This window comes from Lithobates pipiens, unplaced genomic scaffold (assembly GCF_037356315.1).
Source record: "Lithobates pipiens isolate NorthernLeopardFrog02 unplaced genomic scaffold, aLitPip1_a1.2 Scaffold_13, whole genome shotgun sequence".
NCBI lineage: Eukaryota > Metazoa > Chordata > Amphibia > Anura > Ranidae > Lithobates > Lithobates pipiens.
In genome coordinates this window covers 416,418,255-416,442,153 of record NW_027507718.1, presented here as the reverse complement: position 1 = coordinate 416,442,153, position 23,899 = coordinate 416,418,255, and the positions used below count along the sequence as shown (strand labels likewise).

At 44.8% G+C, this 23,899-nt stretch overlaps 1 protein-coding gene across 3 annotated transcripts in view; it reads right to left on the bottom strand.

Annotated features, from left to right (window-relative positions):
* Positions 1 to 6,317: 6,317 nt before the first annotated feature.
* GUF1 (GTP binding elongation factor GUF1) overlaps positions 6,318 to 23,899 on the bottom strand; it is an 86,188-nt gene continuing 68,606 nt past the window's right edge. For 2 of the 3 annotated variants that reach the window (XM_077477539.1, XM_077477541.1), the window contains exons 17-18: positions 11,514 to 11,550; positions 6,318 to 6,773 (exon numbers count right to left, since the gene is read on the bottom strand). In XM_077477539.1, the coding sequence (XP_077333665.1) occupies positions 6,636 to 6,773; positions 11,514 to 11,550 (175 nt within the window). In that variant the 3' untranslated portion in view covers positions 6,318 to 6,635. Of the gene's footprint in view, positions 6,774 to 9,250; positions 9,641 to 11,513; positions 11,551 to 23,899 lie in introns of those variants that run through there. The other variant, XM_077477542.1, reaches the window with a different exon arrangement.

The window sequence follows — 23,899 nt, the reverse complement described above, 5'->3', positions numbered from 1 at the left end:
TGTTTGTCGTGTATAGTTGTGGCCAGACCTCATCCACAAGATCTGTTATTTAAAAAGTGAAACATTTTAAATAGGTGAAAAATACATTTTTTTGCTGTTTTACCTGCAAAAGTACTTGTATTTCTGCACAGCCAGATGGATGACCTACAGTTTGTGATAATATAATTCTGTTTCCTGTGTTACCTCTCCATACTGAACTGGTATTATCAACTCTTTCCAGTGAATTGGGGCTTAGAAATTAATCATGTTAAACCCGAATGATATTGCTGACCAGAGGTTTGTATCGCCAGAATCCTTTGGCAGGAAGTAGAAGTTTTGCCTGGAGTTCAACTTTAATCTAAATCATGTAAACGGTACCAGATATAGATTAAAGAACAGGGTAAGGGATTGGATGTTTTAATATAGAAAATTTATAATAAAAGAAAAATTGCGCATAGAGAATGGATAAGCTGCCAACACCCCTTTAGACCTATAGTGCAAAAAAGGATAAAAGGACAATAGTGTGGACTAATTGAAACACATGTGAATGGCCAGAACAAAGTGTAAAAAGTAAATTAATATGTAAATAGCGGTCAAAGATGATTATAAAGTGAATATGAAACCATCTTGAGAAAGTCCATCTTAAATCAAAATAAAATGTAACAATTGAGATGTGTAAAAGTCTGTCTTGTGTAGTTCAAATGGATCTTCAAAGTACAATCAATATGGTAACGCGGTTAAGCTTAGCAGATACGGTGGACACATGTACCATATAGCACATGGGTCAAACAGGCAATATCCTCAATACAATCTGCCACAACAAGAACAATTGTGTGATAAATGGACTCTACCCGATAATGAACAGGTTATTTCAGCATCCAAAACTGACTGCAAAGGATAAGATGAATTGCATCAGATGTTTCAATGATCCATGATATACATGAAAAACCAATAACCGCACATTGTGTAATACTGTATGGCGTTTCATGATTAAAAAATAGGGGGGTTTACACTTCAAATCCAATAAAACAGGAGCGTCACCCGACACGTTTCATCCTATCGGACATCATCTGGGGTGTCAGATGATGTCCAGCGCCGCGGTGATGTCATGGGCCGCGGCGTAGACTCCCATAAGTGTGAACAGGATAACTGTCAGACTGATATCCTGTCTCTTCTCTCTCTCCCCCCCCCCCAACATACCAATTGTGGCACCGGGGGCGGAGAGGAGTGTGTTGTGTGTTTTGTTTTTTTGCAAAATTATACTTAGGCGGATGCAGCATCCGACCGATGCGGCAGGTGTCCCCCGCCGTCTCTGCACTGAGAACCGAGCCACCAGACACCCCCAATGGCTCAGTTCTCACTCCTCGAGTGCAGACTGTCAGCATCGCTCCTGCTCTGATCCTCCCAAGTTCATTGGAGCAATAAGCTGTGGAGAGGCAGGGAGCAGCCTCATCTGAGTGGTTCGCTGAGAATGCCATCAATCAATGCAGCTGGCAGATCCAGACTTGGGATGACGCGATGCCTCAACTGATGACAGTGATGTAAGCGGAGAGTGGACTTCAGACCACTCTTCGCTGAAACCGGGTCACAGGAATGCTAAACAAATTGCACTCCTGTGACCCATAGGAGAAGCCCAGCCTAAAAATCTCAGGCTGAATTTTAAGATGGACTTTCTCAAAATGGTTTCATATTCGCTTTATAATCATCTTTGACCATTATTTACTTTTTACACTTTGCTCTGACCTTCCTGGCCATTCACATGTGTTTCAATTAGTCCGCTTTAGCACCACACTATTGTTTTTTTATCTTGTTTTAACAAAGGTTATTGTTGCCTACAGTAAAATAAAAGGACTATTGTTTACTTGTCAGAATGCTGGTGGATCCCCTTTTGATCAGAAAAATCAAAAGTAGAAAAAAAAAAAAGGCTGCTTCCAGGTGTAAAGTGCAGGCACACAGGAACTTTAAAGATCTAAAAGGTTGCAATATAAGAAAAAAAAAAAAATAGGATTTTTGTATTCACCATAAAATCCTTTTCTCTGACTGACACATCTCCTTTATTCTTGATCATTGGGTTGTTAGGCAGAACATGTTAGCGCACAAAAAACAGAACTTTCTAGTTGCGCCCAGGGGGCGGTACCTTCATTAACAACCCCTTAGCCTGCTTCCCGCAGCTTCAGTACGTCAACAAGCAGTATAACGTAAAACAATAAGAGGGGAGGGTGCTGTGTTAGTCAGTGACCCCAGAGAAAAGGATTTTACGGTGAGCATAAAAAATCCTATTTTCTCTTACGTTCACAGCTCCTTTATTCTTGACCATTGGGACGTCCCCAAGCAGTTTCATAACGAGGGTTGGGAAACGGCATAAAAGAACTTCACCCACAAACAGAAGTGCTCCCTAACAAGGGAGCCACTATCTTATCTTGCCACATCAGAACTTGTGGTAACAATGCAACAGTGCATTATACTCAAAAGTAACTATTTTCTTTAAAACAGAAAAAGAAGTGCAGATTGCAACATTACACGGCCGTCCGCAAACTTGCGGTCAAGCAGGCATCAGACGATGCGCTTAAATCCACTCTGTAGAATTTTATAAAAGTGTGAACGGACGATTAAATCGCAGCCTTACACACCAGAGACTGACACTCGATGTCGGAAGCCTGAGAGGCCCCATTGTCCTAGTGGAATGGGCCATGGTAGGAAAGGGGGGCACCTGCCCCTTCAAGGCGTAGGACTGTACCGCATCTGTCTGACCCACCCGGAAATGTTGATCGACTAGACCGCCATACCTCTTTTTCGGACCAGCTACCGAAACTAGCAGAGATCTAACTCCCGAAGGGGAGCCGTGGCAGACAAATATATCCTTATAGCCCTGATCATGTCCAGGTAATAAAGGGCAACCTCTTAGGATGTGTCAGTTTAGGACACAGAGATGGTAACACAATATCCTCATTGATGTGGAACGCTGAAACCACCTTCAGCAGAAAGGAAGGTTGTGAATGTAACACCACCTTATCCTTATGGTTAACCATATAGGGTGACTTGCAAGACAAGGCCGCCAGTTCCGAAACCCTCCTGGCCGATGTAATGACCACTAGAAAGACCCCTTTTCTGAGAGAGTCAACAAGGGAATTCCTCTGATGTTCTTCAAACAACAGTTTGTGAAGCACCGATAACACCAAGGCCATTCGAGGGCATTAGTGTTACTGAAACTCCCTTGGCCTCCACTCTGTGTAGCAGATGTGGTAGTAGCTTTTGCAGGGGAAAGTCGTAGATCAGCCAGTACTGATCCCATGGAGCCACCAGCACGACTGGCGCCTCTGCCCAAGGATCTCTTATCCTGGATACGAATCTCGGCCCTACCGATTGAAATGTGAAGCCAGAAGATCGACGCCTGGTGTGTCCCACCGCAGACACAATAGCGTGAACATGTCTGGATGCAATGCCCAGTCTCCTGGGTCCAGCATCTGGCGACTTGGGTAGCTCGCCTGCCAGTTTCTCCCTCCCAAGATGTAATGGCCGACAAGGCCGGTACCTGCCGCTCTGTCCACTGAAGGATGTGGGCGACCTCCCGTGCTGGAGCCGAGCTACTTGTTCCTCCTTGATGGTTGATATATGCCACCGCCGTGGTGTTGTATGACTGGATCCTGATTGTACGCCCTCGTAGTCTCATTGACCTATGTGGAGAGGCAAGCCTGTACGCTCGGAGTTCGAGCATATTGATCGGCAACTTGGGTTCCTCACGCGACCAGAGGCCCTGGGTCGACTGTACTCCCCAGTACTCCGCCCCAGCCGGTCAGGCTGGCGTCTCTTGTGATCACAGCCCAATGCAGAGGTAGGAATGACTTCCCGGACCGAAGTGCCGGGGACCTCAGCCAACAGAGCAGGGAGTCCCTGACTGGCTGGCTCACCTGAATCTGCCAATCCAGGGATAACGGAGATATGTCCCATTATGTCTATCTCCTGCAAGACTCTGGTGGAAAGTGGGCGTACGGTACCGCCTCAAGGGAGGTCACCATGATGCCCAGAACTCGGATGCAGAAACGCAGCGACGACCACCTGCGGTTCAGCGATCATTTTACCGTGGCTCTGAGAGTCTGCAGTTTGAAGGGAGAAAACTCTCGCTTCCATGGCGTGCAGCAGTAAGCCTAGGCACTCCAGCGCTGAATCGGTATCAGCATTGACTTTTAGGTTCAACAGCCACCTAAATACCTGCAGGGTTTGCATGGTGATTGCCACATTCTCCTTTAATTCTACTGCTTCTACATTTTGCGGTGCAAAAGATTTGCCCTTCAGTAAAACTTGCAACACAAGTGCTGTGGTCAGTACTGGTCGTATTACTGACCCCCCAACCGTAAATAAGGAACGGGTCGCTGCCTCTGTTCCTGCCCATGGGGTCCTAGAACACAGGAACCTCTTTTACCAGGATTGTGGTTACTTTTATTTAACCTGGACCAGAGGAGCCGACCCTTACTTAGGAAGGCTCTCCTCAAGGTGGGTAACGTACTGCCATGCGTTTTTGGGACCTAAAAAGGTCAGTTGCGGTCGCCGCCATTCCCGTAAATGAACTTATTGAAATAAGTCCGATACGGAAAACACCTTTAGGTGTACGGGCTGGCTTACGGGACCCAAAAGGGACCGCTACCTCAGCAGAGGAATCTGCTGTGTCCTGAATTTTCAGGGTATCGCGCACAGCTGTGATAAGTGCTCCAACAAGCGATGTGTTGCGCGCGGACCCGGTCTTATCCTCACTGTCCGCTCGGTCCTGGTTAGCGTGATCTGAAACAGCAGAGGTCACCAACCTCAGCGGGTGCCCGAGTCTGCGTCAGAGCTGTCCCCAGGGGGGAGGGGCTGCTTTTTACGTCTTTTGCGCCCACGCACCGCCTCCATCTTAGCAACGTCTAAGGACTGCCGACAAGCGTCCAGAGGCACTGCATTGTCTGTAGGCGAACCGGTTGTAATTGCCTGGATTTCGGGGGAAGAAACACCAGTTTCTAAAGCCATGCTGACCCTACCCTGTCTGCCATCTTTTGAGGACTTAGGACAGTGATGGTCCCACCCTCCTAACTGCTGCAGGTTGAGGGGCCCCCACCACAGAACTCGCCACCCTGACAGAGTTTGGTGCTGTCCAGCTAGGTGTGCCCGTGTCCTGTGCCAGCTCCCAGGTGCTTGTGAGAGAAAACCGCGCTGTGCTGAGCCTCAGGGAACAGCGCTGAGCATGAAAAATGTGTTTAGGCTACAACAAAATGGCAGTTGAGCATCCAGTATAAAGGACAATCACAGGGAAAATGGCTGCCGAACTACAAAAAAACGGTTTCATGCTTCTCCCTGGTCACATAAAAAATGGCCGCCAAGCATTGTATGCAGAGAGGGACAGTGAAACGCAGGCAGAGGAAATGGCGGCAAACAGCGCTACAGTGATCAGCATCAGTAGCCCGGTCATATGTGTGCCCTGGAGCATTACGCTCACCGGCCGCGCCGGAGCTCTGGTCTGCACATGCTTGCTGGCCAGGCTGGGGAGACTACAAGGATAAGGGTATCCAGCCTGTCACCCAGCCGGCTGTTGATAGCAGATCTTAATCTTGCGCAAAAGGCAAACTTCTGCAGAAAAAAATCCACGGACCGATGGGCCCGCAGGGTTCCTAGGTCCTTCTTTTTCACTAGGCAGAAAAAAAACTGAAGCTGGGGGGTTGTTACTGAAGGGACCGTCCCTTGGGCAAAACTAGAAAGTTCTGTTTTTTTGTACGTGTTAACATGTCCTGCCTTATCCTCTCCTGAAGGTGGTGTAACAACCCAATGGTTAAGAATAAAGGAGCTGTGTCAGTCAGTGAACGCAAGAGAAATGTTATACTTAGCTGCTCGTGCAATAGTATTGCACAGAGCAGCCCCGAACTTTTTTGTGCCCCCCCACCGGCGGTCCTGGCTCCTCCAATAGCAAGCCTCTTGCTATGGGGGCACTTAAGCCACACTCCTGTAAATGGAGCAGGGCTCCGCTCTCTCCTTTTTGGCTGTAATTGACCATAATCACTGCTGTGTGATCCAATGGGAGGAGAGAGACCCCCGGGAGAAATGCTGCTTTCATGCACATTGCTGGATTGAGATGCCTAGAATACATTAAGGTAATAAAAACCTTCTGCCTTGATAACCACTTTGAAGTTGCTAAATCTAATTATTTAAGCATATACATATTTATATTGATGTAGACAGGTCACCACTACCTTCTGTAAAACAGTGCAGTTAAAGTTGATTCCTCTCTTGCCCTTTGCTGTAATTTTTATGCACCAGTTATATACTTCCCTTCTCAACGCCAAGCTTGAGTCTGGGAAAACAACCCCTTTAAATGAGAGTTTTTCAATTTTATTTGTACAAAATATTCAAGAAAATACATCTTGTAAAACAATCATTTAGGGACATTCATACTTGTGTGTTACCAGAACATATGGCTCTAGGTGCATTGTGATACAGTGGTATTTATTGGGAATAGCACCCCGATGCACTGTAGCACATTGGAAGGACCACCATAGTATGATTGGCCATAATAATAGGCCAACTTTACTCCTGCTCTTTAATTTCAAACATGAGTTATACAGCAGATAAACACTGGAGGACCCGTGGCCTGGTGCATCATATCCTTTGTAGAAAATAGACAATTCCTGGTGTCATTTGTCCGGCTGTCTTTTTAACACGCTGATAAATGCATCTTTGGGAACTTCCACATTACCAATTTTCCTCATTTTCTTCTTTCCTTCAGCTTGCTTCTTGAGGAGCTTCATCTTTCTTGTAATATCACCTCCATACTGCCAAGAGATATAAAACAATTCAGTTGTTGCTATAAGCAGTTTGGCCATTTCTGAAACTCTGTGGTTGGTTTCTCTGCTTTTAGCTGTCTGGCTGCATGCTCTGATGAACTAACTACAGCCTCCCAGTTTTATAGGAATGGTCATCAACCCCTTAACAAATCCGTGTCCATTGAAAACTACTAAAAATGTCTCAGAATGGCAGCTTTGGAGAAAAAAAAAAAAGTCCTAACAGGAACACTTAACTGAGTGACTGGCGCACTAAGCAAAATGAATCAGTACTTATTATCTTACATGGTTTCTGAACTATATGATTTGGAAGGTGTGTGTGCACATGTGAAACTCCTGAGAAAACTTAGAATACCACGCTTATTGCATGAAAGAGGGACTGGACTCTGGAAGTTGAGCAGTCACATGTATTGCCTGTGTCTGATCTTTTCCCATTACTGACCTACCAACACTTGATTTGCACACTGTCTGTGTGGAAGCAACCCTCTTTGTAGAGGCAGGACTTTTATTCATAGCCTCCTGACAACAGCAGTGCCTTAGAGTTCATACTTCAGATATACAGCTATGTGGCTATAGGCACAGTGACTGCGCCCCTGCCCCCATACCATGAAGCACACAGTTCTTTTTCAGGAGGAATTCCAGACAAAAATGTACATTGATTTAGCACAGGGGTCTCCAAACAAAGGGCCACTTTATTGTCCTTCAGACTTTAGGAGGACCAGGTTGTGGCCTGCAGGGGCAGAAAATGTCATAGGCCCAGCATCAGTGAGAATAAGTATAGCCTCAGGGTTGATGGTCAATAGGACAAGGAGTATTCCCCCCCCCTATTAGTAGGAGGAATAGTCTCTCATCATTGGTATCGATGGAAAATATAGTGCCGCATTGTTGGTGTCAGTGAGAATAATTGTTCCCCAAGGGCCGGATAAAGGCTAGCAAAGGGCCAAATCTGGCCCTTGGGCCGCAGTTTGGAGACTCCTGGTTTAACATACTGTTTATTCACAATTAACATTTCTAGATGTTTCCTAACTTTTCTAGTTGAGTCTTCTTTACAATTGCTTTAAAGTCCAGGTTTTTTTTTTGTTATGAGATTTTTAAAGTTATACTTACCTGATATGGTATTGCACAGTGTGGCCCAAGTCCTTCGCTGGCACTCCTGGCTCCTTTTTCCTTCAGTGTGCCACCATAGGAAAGCCACTTCCTATGGTGGCACACATGTGGGCTCCCTTCTAAGCCTGCGTACACAGACAATGCAGCTTTGCCCCTCCACCTACTTTCTCGTCGCAGGATTTGACTGATGGAAGCAGGAACCAATGGCTCCCGCTGCCCTCAGCAAAGCCTGTGAGTGGGAGAAGACAGGCTCTGGCATGAGATCAAGCTCAGGGGGAAGTGGGAGCGAAACGCATACCAAAACTTTTTTTTTTTTTTTTTTTAACCTACATGCATGTAATAGAGACTTTTACAACCACTTTAAAGGTGATATAGATATATAATATAGAGAGAGATCTATCTTTTTTTTTTTTTTTTTTCACCTGGTGATCTGGCTAGCAACACAGCAATTGTGTTGGACCCCATACACACTATTACATTTTCTGCAGGTTTTTGTCTTCAGATTTATCAAAGCCATGTTGTGCTATGGGGTGGGGGGTAGAGAGTGTTAGTGTATTTACTGCTAGTACATCTAACAAATTGAAGACAAACTCCAGCTCACCCTTTATAAGCAGTTACAGTAAACAGTTTTTTCTTTTTGGGATAAAGGTTTTATATAAATGCTGTAAGCAACCCTGACAGTGTTAAATGGTTTGTCTCAGCAATGTAACTGCTACATCTGCCAGAAAATGTGTGCTTTTGAAAAACTGACTAGGTGAAAAACAGAAGAAAAAAAAAGATCTGGCAATACAAAAATGAGCAGGGGACAGAGTGAGGCATTATGGCAAGGATTTCTTGCTTTTGGATTATCTAAGGCAGAGAAGAGGCCAAGGGATGATCTGTAGACCAAATATCACTGTTGACTGAAGTCACTTATGAGACTATGAAGAAAACGTGTTTCACCAAAATCCAACATTGGAATGGCCTAGGTATTTATTGTAGTTCACATGGTTTTTATGTGGCACAGATTTGTAACCAATACCACTGCCAACACGTTACTAATGCTAAATGCTCATTAGTTTGTTTTTTATTGTATGAAAACTAAAAGTACACTTTTTTTTGTATACCATGTTTTGCTTAGTTCTGAAATGATTTTTTTCCCCATCAAAGCCCAAAAGGTTGAACATTTTAAAAGTTTGTCAAAATCTAGAAACCTTTCTGCTTTTTTGTAACATGCAGTGCTTTAATATTTAATAGGCTCAGAGACATTTATAGAAGAAAAGTGTCAAGCCTCTCAAAAACGTCTGAGAAGGTGCTAAACTAATTCCAAACTACCAAAACAATGAAATAAACACTTTGATCATTGTTAGAACAGAAATACATTCCTTTAAAAAACGTTTTTTTATTTCTTAATATACAGGTGGAGAATGTGTTCTTTGTATATAAAAAAAATCTAAAGCCAGCAATAGTTGGATCAAATCTCAGCTACTTAAGCAGGGACCGGTCGAGATTCGATCCATCTATGGCCAGGCTAGTTGTACTGAAGTCAATCCATCGATCTACTTTAATAAAACCAGCTTGTCAGGTTTTTTGCATGAGATTACTGCCGGTGGCGATGGCTGCTACCAGAAATCCTGTTCTGTGGGCAGAATACAATAGCGCTGCCGGAGGGATTCCTCCATAGTCACTGTGTTGATGGGGAACTTGCAACCTGGAAAATCACATCATCTGTGGCTTGCCTTAGAGAGAAGGCATTCTCTTTGACTTATAAGCTACAAGGAGAACAATGCATAAATCAAAATCAGCTGAAATCTGCATCTAACAAGGGTCTCCGATTTGAGGTCCCTGAGGAGCACAGAAATAGTATTGTAATGAAGAAAAATGTAAACATTAGATTTTAATATATTGGGCGATAGGTGGTATTAGTGTAAATCCTTTCAAGTCTACTTGAAGCATTTAGGTTAATTATGTCAATGTAGCAAAATGGAAGTAGTGGCCCCACTGCAGAAGTCCAACCCCCCCCCCCCCCCCCACAATTTCCTCCACCGCCCCAAAAATGCTGCTTACGGGACTTTTTTGTTTAACGTCCTGCCAGTGCAGCGCCCTAGTGAAAAAGCGCTCTGTCTTTTACAGTAGGGTGGCAGGGGTGGTATTTTTCAGGTGCTATTTTTAGCCATTTAGTGCCTGAAAAACACCTCAGTGTGAAAGGGGTCTAAGCAGTGCAGATGAACGGACCTGCAGTGCTGATTATTGTGACAGTCAGAATACCCTAATGGTAACCGATTGATTGCAGTCACTGTTTGTCCAACAACTATCCTTTGAAGCCTTTGATTCTTCTATCAAAGTTTGGCGAGCCAGTTGGTGCCAGCAGGACCTCCCCAAGGAATTGCATATCAAATGATTAAGCATGAAATGTAGATAGGGGAATCAAGTGATAGCTCTTGTTCAGGCTGTGGGGCTGAATGAGAGAGATCTTAATGTGTATGGCCAGCTTATGATGCAACATAACTATATGTGCACTTTAAGTGGTTGTAAACCCTTACAAACCACTTTGACCTACAGGTAAGCCTAGATTAAGGCTTACCTGCAGGTCCAAGAAATATCTCCCAAACCTATACAGTTTAGGAGATATTTGCCCGAAGACGGGCACCGCTAACTACGGCGCATGCGCCGTAGACAGTGGCACGCAGGCGCACTGAGCGGGGCATCGTTGATGACGGCAATGCCGCGAGTCTCGGCACCCGTGCGCATGCGCGGGAGTGACGTCATCGCTGCCCTGGCAAATCACAGCGCCAGAGCAGCGAGACCCACAGAGACCCACCAAGAAGATGGACGCTCGGAACTACAGGGGACAGCGGTGACTTCGCTGGCTCCTGTGTCAGGTAAGTGACACATAATGGACTACTATGCGATGCATAGTAGTTCATTATGCTTTGCCTTTGCAGGGAATGAAAGAGGAAGTAAACTCATCAGGGTTTACTTCCTCTTTAAAAGAGAAGTATGGCTTTTTTTTTTTTTCCAGCACCATACTTACCTAGGTGGATGCAGCATCTATCCGCCGCGGGCTCTAAGACTGAGAACTGAGCAATCGAACACTGCCGATCACTTGGTGCTTCCTGAGCAGAGAGTTGCTGTCAGTCACCACTCTGCCCCCCTCCTCATTCACTGGTGCACTGGGCTGTGGAGGGAATGGGAGTGGCTGACTCAAGCTCTCAGCAGCTGGGCCAGACATGTGGATGGATCCAGACTTCATTGTAGCAATCTTGCCTGAGCCTGGACTGAATCTGTGAGATCATTTGACGGCGGGATTCAACCTGCTGTCTACTGAAAAAACAAACTGCATTCCTGTGATCCACAGGAGAAGTACAGCCAAATGAGCTTTGGCTATACTTCTCCTTTAAGGCAAGGCACCAGACCAAAAAATATAATGTGTAAAAATGTCAGGAATGTATTCATACAGAGTTGTTGAAATGTTTCAGTTTAGGTTTACAAACAGGTTACAGATTCTTGTTAGTTACATAAAAGCAACATGTTCGGCAGTACATTACAACTGAGAGAAAGCAATAATTAACAATATAATAGGCAGTTCAACAAAAAAAGATAGTTGGTAATTGTAGAGAATTAATTAGCTTAAGTATTACTTACACATTTTGCCAAAACATTCTTTCTGTAGGCTTTAATTCTGAAAAAATAAGTTTATTTTTGTAAATAAATCAGGTGCTAGTAATGTCGTCATTAAATAAACTATATCAAAAGAAATATCAATATACCGGGGTGTAACGTAACTATAGCCCTATAGAAAGGACATGTGCAATTATTTTTAAATTGTAAAATGTTGTACAAGTCTACATCCCCTTGAAGTTAATATTTAGTGGATGAATTTTGTCAGCAATTACAGCTGTCTGTCTGTGTGGATAGATCTTTATCCGATTTGTATATCTGGGCATGCGTAAACATTCTTTTGCACGATTTTTCACAAATTCTTTATTTGACTGAAATCTGGCTGCCCTGGGACATTATATTGTTGCTCTTAAAGTGAGAACTAAACCCGATCCTTTTCAGCCAAGGATGCTGCCTTCTTGACCTCTGATCCTAAATTGCCATGATGCTGCACATGTGATCAGTTATAAATCCAGCCATATGATGGTTTGGCAGTTTGGTTGAGAGCATAACCAAAGTGACAGCAATCCCAGCAAGTGTCGGGAATGTAACTGTTTTTTGAAACTGTTTAAATAGGGCTGCAACTAATGATTATTTTTATAATTGATTTGTTGGCCGATTGTTTTGATTAATCAGAAAAAAAACCTTAAAAGTGTGGTGTGCAATTTTGTTAACCACTTAAAAGGCCAAAGCCTCTTTCTGAGATTTGTTGTTTACAAGTCAATTTTTATTTTTTTTGCTAGAAAATTAATTAGAACCCCCAAACATTATATATATATTTTTTTCTAACACCCTAGAGAATAAAATGCCGGTCGTTGCAATACTTTGTCACACTGTATTTGCACAGCGGTCTTGCAAGTGCACTTTTTTTTGGAAAAAAACAAACACTTTTTTTAATTAAAAAAATAAGACAACAGTAAAGTTAGCCCATTTTTTTTATATTGTGAAAGATAATGTTACTCCGAGTAAATTGATACCCAACATATCACGTTTCAAAATTGCGCCCCCTTGTGGAATGGCAACAAACTTTTAGCCCTAAAAATCTCCATAGGCGACGTTTAAAAAATTCTACAGGTTGCATGTTTTGAGTTACAAAGGAGGTCTATGCGGGCGCTACTCACGTATGCGTTCGCTTGTACACGCGGGTTCGACGGGGCGCGTTTAGAAAAAATCTCCATAGGCGACGTTTAAAAAAATTCTACAGGTTGCATGTTTTGAGTTACAAAGGAGGTCTATGCGGGCGCTACTCACGTATGCGTTCGCTTGTACACGCGAGTTCGACGGGGCGCGTTTAGAAAAAAATATATATATATATATATATATATATATATATATATATATATATATAATAATTTTATTTTTTTAAATCCTTTATTTCAAGAGACAAAAAAAAACACAATATTACTATATATATATATATATATATATATATATATATATACACACACACACACACACACTACAAACTAACAATGCCCGTTAGAGAACTAACCTTTCAGGATACCAATATATATGCCTGACTGGGCCTATCAGCCATTACCAATAGATACATCAAGCCTATTATTAGGAAAAACAAACAATTGTTTCATCATACTTAAGTAGTAATTCTGTCAGCTTATAACGTGTTACCCTACGTATTCCCTTGTTTTAGTTTTTTCAAATTTATTAAAACAGTAGTACAGCAAACAATTCAAAAAGAAAATTATTATGCAAAGAGAAAGGATATCCTTAGGTCTCCACAGCAATTTGCCATGTGGGCCCATAAAGTCGATTTCATTTAATCTGTCATATCGCCTTAAAGCAGGATTCATCCCTCATCAGAAAAAATAAACACATCCCAAGGTGTCTAAGTCCCAATATATCTTCCCCTTTGATGGCCTGCTGTAAGGATAAGGTCCTCCATTTTCTTAATTTCCTCCACTTTTTTAAACCACAGACCTATGGATGGTGCTTGTGTGGACTTCCAACGCAGGGGCATACATGCCTTAGCTTCATCTAAAAGATGGCGAAGATCTCATTTTTTATGTTTTCCTCGGGATAGTATATGCATGGAGCAAAAAGAAGACCGGATCGTTCAGGACTGGGCATTCTGTAAAATTGTGGCTACTTGTTGGATTGTCTTCCAGAACTGCTCTAATTTGGGACAAGACCAGAAGACATGAAAAATCGTTCCCCTATCCTCTTGACATCTCCAACATCGATCTGATGAGGAAGGATAAATCTTTTGCAATTTTACAGGAGTATTATACCATCTGGTAAAAATCTTGAAATGTGTCTCCTGTATCTTGGTGCTTATGGATGATCCACATGTAAAGAAAAGGATGCTTTGCTGTTGCTGCTGTGTGAAAATATACCCAATATCTGTTTCCCATTCCTTCAGGCATGGTAATTTATGTTCTCCAGATGGCGCAATTAATAGTTGATATACGACTGACAAAGCATAGGGAAAAGCACCCTCTTCTGGTCTCATATAAAGTTAGATTTTGATTGAAATTTTGAGGAGGGGGCAAAGGCTGTAGGAAATGGATTCATTGAAGAGCTCTCCAATAATCTAACCTAAAATGGCCCATTGTATCCATAAACTCTAATAAAGATGGCCAGTTACTATGGTTCAGAAAATGAGATGCCTGAAAATAACCATTCTGCCTCAGGGAATGAAAGTCTGGGTCCAGCATTCCGGGAGGGAATGCAGGATTCGCCAGAATTGGGTAGAGTGGAGAATTTGTTAGACGTAAGAGGAAGCTTAGAAAAAAGTGACAGACAGACTCGTATAGTCAACCTCACTAACGGGTGGTTCTTTATGTCAGTTGCTATTGATGGATAGCACCAAGGTGCCCTAGTGAGCAAGATAGTACTTTGAGACTGTTCCAATCTTGGCCATAATTTAGTTGTTTGACGGCGGTTCCAATCGATAAGTCTAGTTAAATGTGTTGCCTGTTGGCATTTCCGTAAATCGGGTACCGCCAATCCACCCTAAATTTTAGGAAATGTAAGTTGTGGTCTGTTTAGCCTTGGACGTTTATGTGCCCAAATAAATTCGAAGAACATTATTGCAACCTGATCAAAATATTTAGAGGGTATATGAATCGGCAATGCCTGGAGGAGATACAATAATTTGGGAAGGATACACATCTTCAAAATATTACACCTACCATGCCAGGAATGGAGTCCTGTATGGCAATTGTTGAGTAATGCCCTTGTAGTTTTCAGTAAAGGTGGAAAATTCAGGTCAAATATTTGAGCTATATTCGGAGGAATATATGTGTCCAAATATCTCAAGGCTGTTGTCGTCCACTGAGCTTAAAATTTGTCTGAAGTTGTGTTAATTGAGCCTGTCTTATACTTGTTGCCATCGCCTCAGATTTATTAAAATACATTTTCAAGTTTGACAAGGTGTTTCTTATTTATTTTACCTTTTATTGTTACACAGTTTAAAAAAAAAATTGTCACTTTTATTCCTATTACAAGGAATGTAAACATCCCTCGTAATAGAAAAAAGCATAACAGGACCTCTTAAAATATGAGATCTGGGGTCAAAAAGACGTTGCTTCCGCCCAGCAATTGTAAGGAGATGGGTGGGGGCCATGTCTCCCTACCTAGAGACAACACGCGATCGCCTCCGCAGCTGCCGAGGGCTCCGGTCAGCAGTGGAGGGCACCGGAGCGCGGCGGCTCCTCTCCCTCTGCCGATAAGTGATCTTGCGGCAAATCAACCACAGAGACCACTTTTATCTTGTAGCAGACCGCCCACTAAAGAAGAGGATACCGGGGTTATGGCAGCTAGCGGGTAAGTGGTTAATATGTAAAGTTTGAAAAAAAAAAATAATGTGTTCTTGAATATCTCTATGCAGTGGCAAATATAAATAACCAATTATATGGTTAGGGAGCAAAATCTTTAATGCATGCTGAGAATAACAGACAGAAGAGATATACTGTATGTACTATTAGGTTGAATCTGGTAAATATCAGACTCAGAAAGTAATAATATATATTACTTATATCATATATCTATATAATAACAAATACACCCAGAAGTAGGGTATATGGGAATTTTTAACTAGGAGTCAGACATGAAGCTATATGAAGGGTGGAAGGGAGATAGAAATCTTTCGCAAAAGTCCCCCCAAGTCAAAAAATTTTCTTAAACGCCACTGTCATTTCTTTAACTTTATCTGGCACGTTTAGCTAGTGTATATAGTGTATTTCCCAGTTCATTTCAGATTAAAATAAAGAAAGACTACCTTGATGTCGGAAGCTGGCAGGGGCCATGTCCACTGTGGGCATCTAAAGCCCTCTGGTATCTATTTCTGGGACTAGGTGCAGCTGGATACCCAGCATGCACCTCCTGATCTTGCACTTGCACAGTAATGTCACTGTGCAGCGCTCCATCCTCCTGACACCTTGCCATAGCAACGGCCTGGAAATAATGTGGGATTTCATCACTAGACGATGTGCAAGGACTGCGGGGATACATGACAGCGCCATCCCAGGAGCCCTCATGAATCGCTTGCTGACATAATCGCCTAGGCGGACACTGCTGGAAGTGCAGGAGAAAGAAGAATATAAAAGGTATTTCCATTAAAAAAATAAATAAAATGAAGAATTTGCATTGGGAAAAGGATGTACATAAAATGGGTGGAACTCTGCTTTAAAGTAGTACTAAAAGCTGCGACTTTTATTTTTATGGATGTGATCATTTTAAATATAATGCACAATACTGGTAAAAGTTTACTTTAAATGTAATTGTAGTGCCTTATATTACCTCCAGTCTATCAGCCTCCACCTTCTCTGGGTTCAGATGTAAATCTTCCCTGCACAGTCTTTAAAGTGATTTTTTTATTTTTAAAAAACTACAAACATTTTATACTTACCCACTCCGTGTAATGGTTTTGCACAGAGCAGCCCTGATGCTCTTTGGGGGTCCTCCTGCCTTCAGAGTGCCATCGGCGATGTTCGGTTCTCAGTGCAGAGGTGCCAGGAGTCAGTTGCAGCATCAGTCTAATGCTTGATCCACCTAGGTAAGTATAATTAGCAAAGGGAGCGTGGCCTCGAGCTGCATGGAATAGGGTGTGCAGGGTGAGAGCTGTGGCTAATGATTTCTCCTTCATACCGATCCTGGGGGGTAATCCTGCCTCCTCCACACAGACAAGCTACTTACTGCATCCTACAACACACCCGCAACGATGTCCCCACCAAAACGGGCTACGGAGGCTTTGGCAAAGCTGGACAGATTCCACCATGAGGAACGGAACCTGGCAGAGGAAGATGACGTTGCTCCTACTCCGGAAATAGTGGAACCGCCAATAGGGAATACTGCCAGAATCCTGAAAGCCATCTTGCTATGCCAGACAACCCTCACCTCACAAATAAAAGAGGTGAAGATCAATATATTCATCATTCGCCAGGATATTCATGAACTGAGGGAGAGGGTGACTGATACGGAGCGCAGGGTTGGCCACGTGGAGGATGAAATTCTGCTGGTGCAGGTAACCACTGAACGGCTGCAACTCAATGCTGTCCTAAGCAAACAGGACGACACGGTTTGTGGGTCTGCCTGAGAGGGCAGAAGGCTTCTATATTGCCAAGCTCCTGAACTATCATGACCCCATATTGCTCCTCACCCTTGAGAGAGGCAACTTTTCTGTTCATATCGCAGTGTTCCCAGACTTCTCCGCTGAAGTGCAAATGAGGGCACAGTTCACTGAGGCAAAGCGGCAACTACGCATTCACCACCTAACATATGCTATGCTCTTCCCAGCGTGACTCCGTGTAGTCCAAGATGGCAAGACCCACTTCTTTGAAGATCCCTCTGCGGTCTTGTCCTAGTTGGAGTATCGTAATGTGGCTGGTCCTGAGTCCACCTAAAACCTCAGTGAATAACACCTCTTTTTCCTGTGAACAGGTCCCTCTGGATTTGGCCCTGGAGCCTCATCTATGGAACGGACAGTTTTTCCTTGACTAGTGAACCATGGGAGTGCACCGCTCCAAAGTGATCACCTCTGTCAAGAACAGCTGTCTTCACAATCAGGCAGGGTGCTGGCTCTGTTTGCAGCAGAGATAATGGAAAAAATATAATGCTGGATAGCCACACTCTATGCATAGCTATGACTAAGCACCATATCTGGTGTGAAACGCATCAGAAGCTGTGCAGTTAATCTGTATTGCTCGGTAATGCCTTGATATTCATTTGTTAATAAAGGTGAACTTTTTTGGAGTGCGGCTATCCAGCGTTCTATTTTTCCAGTTTTTCCTTGAACCATGAGTTGTGCTGTTTCCTCTCCCTCTTGCATATACCTTGTTACACTCCTGGAGCTGCCCATACCCCCTGCCCCTGCTACCCCAAGCCGGATCATCTCTCTGTTGTCCATTTTTTTTTAATTTTACCTTTACCCTTTACTACCCCCCACCTCATTGACCCCAGCCACTCTCGCTCTCGTCTGCACCCCCTTGAACTGTTAGGCATTTTGCACACTGTACTGTTGTGCACTTTTCAGTTACTAGCCGCCCCCCCCTGAGGCCGGTAAGTTTGCACCTGGAACTATGGCCTTTTTTCTTTTTTTGCTCTGGCGAACATCACTGACTGTACAAGATTTGTTTTCCTGGCCAGCTGCTGTCCCCATGGCTGAGGTGGGCAGCTACTTGTTCAACTTGCCAAGCTGGTCCAGTGTAGGCGAAGTTTATGTGTTCCACATTTTGGTATACCTATGCTTGACTTACCTCACATTTCAACATGTTCACATCCACAGGATGCTATATATGCATGGTCTATTGCTTCTCTCCTTGGCTCTCTATGTAACCAGCGCTTGCAAGCTGCTGATCGCTGCAGCCTGCTCACACAGATCTGCCACACATGTTTATGTTATGCTTTCACTGCAGTGTTCACTGTCCTGCATTATGTCTGAGATGTTTGTATGTGTTACTGGAGGCTGTTCTCTGTTGGTTCGGCTGCAAACTTCTATACCCATGCCACTGTTATGTCCTCCCTTAAAGGGGTTGTAAACCTTTTGTGACCAGCCCTCGTTTTACTTACACGTGCCCTGGAACTTGACCTGACGGGGATGCGATGTCTCTCTGCCTGGGGTTCTCTGCTCTGAATGGATAGGTTGATAGCAGTGCAGCCATTGGCTCCCACTGCTGTCAATCAAATCCTATCACGTGGGGGGGGCGGGGCTGAGTCATAAATTTGGTGGCTATGGACGCCGAATGCTGGACTCGGGAGCGCACCCGCAAGGTAACCCAGTTTGAGGAGTGCTTTTCCTAGGGTGTCATCTCGTGAGGAGGATCCGCCGGGGGACCCAGAAGTCCAGGATCGGGGCCACTCTGTGCAAAACAAGCTCACAGTGGATGCAAGTATGTTTGTTATTTAAAATAAAAATGCACCCTTACAATCACTCTAAATTAGTCACTTGGAATGTGCGAGGGTTACGAGCCAAACCCAAAATGTGTGGCTGTCCTATCTTTCACACCTCAAATCTTAGCATGCGGACGTCTCTGTCCTCGTAGAAATCCATATTACAGGGCAGATGCAACTGGCACTCAAAAAACCCTGGGTCAGCTGGTTATACCAAGCTCTCTACACGTTTAACTCCCACGGTGTCTGTGACAGACCTAGCCGGGACAAAGGCTGTTGGAGGGGACAGAATGTGAGCCTCTTGCCTTGCGATTATGGGCCCTGGCATTTGGGGGAATGGTGCTCTTTGTGAGCTGTATGCCTGGGGGCCCCTGAGGTGGTGTTACTTGGATTCAGATCCATGTCCGTCCGTCCCCCCCCCAGACACACAGACTCTGGATATGTATTTGCCATATTAGCAATAGACTGAATCACACTGTTGGGACACAAACTGTTAGATGCTAATGTCATCAACGCCAGCCACCTGTCTGTTGTATAAATGAGTCTAGTCTGGCTTGTAAGAGTATTCCACACATTGTTGTTTGTGGTAATTAACCCTGTGTTTATGTTTATGGTAATGTCTATTGAATAGTCAATCAGTGAGCTAGGAGACAAAGTCTTACCCTGAAAAGTCCCATCTCTTAGACAACTAATCTGGGTCAACGATTAGATAATTAGCTCATGCTAATTAGGTTAGGTTTTAGTCTTCTACTGTATTATAAATACTTGTCATTTTGGTTCTAATAAATCAGTCCATGTTGAGCAGCTAAGCAAGTGTCGTCTTGTTTTGTGCTTGTGAGCGGTTGGAATATCTGATATCTATATTCAGGCTGGGAAGTGGTATATGACGAAAGCAATCTGAGTGTGTGGGATTGGATCAGTCACAGTGTCGCTATCCTAAATTGCTAATCCATAAAATTTCAGCTCCATTACTTAGGCTGCTTTCACACTGGGGCGGTGCGGGCGTCGGCGGTAAAGCGTCGCTATTTTTAGCGGCGCTTTACCGTCGTTTTAGCGGCGGTCTGCGGGCGCTAGCGGGGTGGTTTTAACCCCCGCTAGCGGCCGAAAAAGGGTTAAACCCGCCCGCAAATCGCCGCTGCAGCGGCGCTTTGCCGGCGGTATTGCCGCGCTGTCCCATTGATTTCAATGGGTAGGAGCGGTGAATACACCGCTCCTTCACCGCTCCAAAGATGCGGCTAGCAGGACTTTTTGCACTGTCCTGCCAGCGCACCGCCCCAGTGTGAAAGCCCTCCGGCTTTCACACTGGAGTGAAAGGGGCTGGTTTTTTCAGGCGCTACACAGGCACTATTTTTAGCGCTGTAACGCCTGAATACCGCCCCAGTGTGAAAGCAGCCTCACAGTCGGACCCGCTGGGTCAGTTCCTGTACGCCACCATTAGTGGCCTGGAGGTTCTCATTCTGGCATTCTATATTCCACCACCATTTCAGTTTGCTTCCCTACAGGAGGGAGTGGCCTTCATGGCCAAACACCCCACTGTGCCCGCTAATTGGCTGGGAGATTTTAACATCACGATTGATCCCACCCATGACAAATTCCACTCCTCTGCCCTGACACTGCCCCAGCCCTCGCTCACCAGATTTGGGAGGTTCCTTTTAGAGTTTGCCATGATAGACACCTGGAGGCATAGGTACCCGATAACAGTTTCTTACTCTTGCTTTACTCCCTCGCAGTTAGCTATGTGCCGCATTGACATGATTTTGATCTCCCCTACCCTAGTGCCTGTCCTCCTCGATGCAAGGTTCGGCGCCAGGATACTTCTCTGATCACTCACCCTATTGGGTGGCCCTGCAATTGCCCTCAGTCCCCTTGGTCTGCATGTGGTGGCTGAACCCGTTTTGGCTCGCCATCATGCCAGACCTGGATGATAACCAGCGAGAATGGGTCAATTTTTTCCGCTTCAACCTACGGTCGGCCTCAGTGGGTGTGGTGTGGGAGGCTTTCAAGCTGCACACTCGCACAATTCTTTCTGCATGCATCAATAGACACAAAGCCTCATCCAAACTTGTTCTACAGCAAACTGAGGAGCAACTGAATTCTCTTGAACAAGCATTCCTCACCAACCCATCCACGGCCAATGCTGCCCTTTTGCGTCTGCAATCTAGACTCACTGACCAACTACACTTTGAGAAAGCAGAGCAGGGAATCTTTTTTAGCAAGCAACAAGTGTTTGAACATGGCAAATGCGTGAGCAAGCTGCTTGCATATATGGCTCACCTAGATCATAGGGCCTCAGTGGTGGTCCAGCTTTAGTCGACGTCTGGAGCCATGATCACAGACCCGGTCCAGGTGGCGGACGAGTTTAAGCATTTCTTCTCTGACTTCAACTGCTAGTCACTCCCAGGACAAACTGTGTTTATTCCTTCAGGACATTAACTTTCCCGCCCTTACCCACTCCCAGGCCGACCAGCTAGAGGCACCCATCACCACAGATTGCATAGCAGAGGCATTGGCGCATCCCCAAACCTCTAAGGCCCCTGGTTCCGACAGCCTTCCCTTGGAGTTCTACAGTCAATTCCAAGAGTTCCTAATCCCTAAATTGAAGGCGTTATACACCCACATCTTCGATTCGGCAACTTTCCCGAGCTCCATGGGTGAAGCCCTCATTGTCCCAATTCCAAAACAAGGGAAGGACCCGATTCTCCCCGAATCCTATCGTCCAATTTGCCTCTTAAAATTAGATGTTAAAATCCTTGCCCTGCAGATTAACAAGGTGATCCTTAGTTTGATATATTTTTCTCAGACGGGATTTATGCCCAACAAGAACACAGCATTCAATCTTCAGAGACTCTTCATGAACCTCCAGGCTGCACACGACAACACTGGGTCCAGGGTAGTGATCAGCCTGGACACCGCTAAGGCATTTGACTCTGTGGAATTCAGCCATAGGTTTGACTTTGGCCCAAATTTTATTAAATGGCTATACTAGGCTCCCACTGCCTGGATCCAAGTCAATGGTAGGATTTCAGACTCCTCTCTATCCCGGGGTACTCGTCAGGGCTGCTCCATATCCCATGGATATCCATATCCCGTGGGGCCTCTGCATGGGATGTGTCAGTCTTTATGCGGACGACATGCTCTTGTACTTGGAGGACACCATCCCTTCCCTGGTGGCAGTTCTGTGGCTGATAAAACAGTTCGGAGCATTCTCTGGACTGCAGATCAACTGGTCCATGTCTCAAATCCTCACATTAGATGTTACTGTCCCTACAGCTGACCATGCAAGATCAAATACCTGGGTGTACAATGCTCCAGAGCCCTTACGGACGACATAGACCTGAACCTAGAACCTCTATACGATCTCCTTAAAACTAAAACTCAAGTCTGGTCTCGGCTCCCCCTCTGAATCATGGGCCGCATCAACTTGGTGAAGATGATTCTCCTTTCCAAATGACTATCTATTCTGTCATGCTCTTTGTATATTCCTGCCCGTATCATTAATGGAATCTATCCTCAACACGTTTGTATGGGGCTCCTCCCGTCAAACTCTCGTGGCGAACTCTGAAGTGCCCTGTCCATTAGGGTGGTATTGCCTTACCCGACCTTGCATTTTACTACATCGCCTCACAATTATCCCACTTGGAGAAGGAAGATAAAATTAGGTACTCCACTCTAGAATGTTCCTCTGTTGCCAATATGGTGGCACACCCCTTCCAGATTCTGTTCAGCAGTGCCCGTTGGTCCCCACGTATGGGCAACAGACGTAATATGGTCAATGGTTTCATCACTGTAAGATTTGGCAGCTTGCCATGAATATTACCAAGGTTCTCCACACCCGTACCCCCGCTATGGTACAACCCCCAACTGCCGACTGCTCTTGACTATAATTTATGGGTCACCAGGGGTGTCCTATTTCTCTCACAGATTGTTGCCAACTGCATGGTTAGGTCATTTCAGGCTCTCAAGGACGACTTTGGCCTGCCTAATCATATGCTCTACCGCTACCTCCAGGTCTGGCACATCCTCAACTCCCAATTCAGCAACTCCATTCCTTCACTGGAGTCGATATCCCTGGTCGACGTGGTCCTTGGTCAAGATCCCAAGAAGTTTATCTATTGATCTTTCTTTTACAACCACCTTATGCTGCCTTTGGGCACTACCCATGCTTACAAATTAAACGCCAAATGGGAGACGGACCTGGGGGAGGTTGGAAGATGGGGAGCGGGAGGAGGCGCTGGCCACCTGTAAAACAGTATCTTCTAAACTGTCAGACCACCTTACACACCTTTATATATCCTTCATAGGTCCTTCCTTACCCCGCTTCGCCTCTCCAAATATAAGCCCTAATTACAGTCCAGCCTGCCCAAGATGTGGGGACCTCAGGGGTATGTTCTACTATAGTACTGCCCTCCCCTTCAGGAGTACTGGTCAAGTGGTTACATTTCTCCATGACCGCATGGGCTCCCCTCTAACACTATGCCCCTGACAATGTCTATTAGGGCTTCCCTCTATCCCAGAGGAGGAAAACTGGAGTTAGTACTTACCGGTAACTCCTTTTCCGGTGGTCTTCCAGGACAGCCCTTGAGAGATGGAGCTCCTCCCATCGACACAGGAAACACATTGCCACAGTTCAAAAGGCGGTCCCTCAGGTCCCTGGTCAGTCATTCACCAAGAACCGAAGGATGGAACTGAAAAACATATAAACCATAACAGGTAATAACATTAGTACATCACTATAATCAAAATAAAGGGTGGGATCGTGCTGTCCTGGAAGACCACCGGAAAAGGAGTTACCGGTAAGTACTAACTCCAGTTTTCCCAAGTGTTCTTCCAGGACAGCCCTTGAGAGGATCCCCAAGTACTTACCAGATTAGGGGGGGGGGGACCACGGCCTGGAGGACTTTCCTCCCAAAGGCCTGATCCTGACTAGACATTAAGTCCAGTCGGTAATGCCTTGTAAAGGTGGAAAAGCTTGACCATGTGGCTGCTTTACATACCTGCTCCGGGGTGGCACCAGCTCTTTC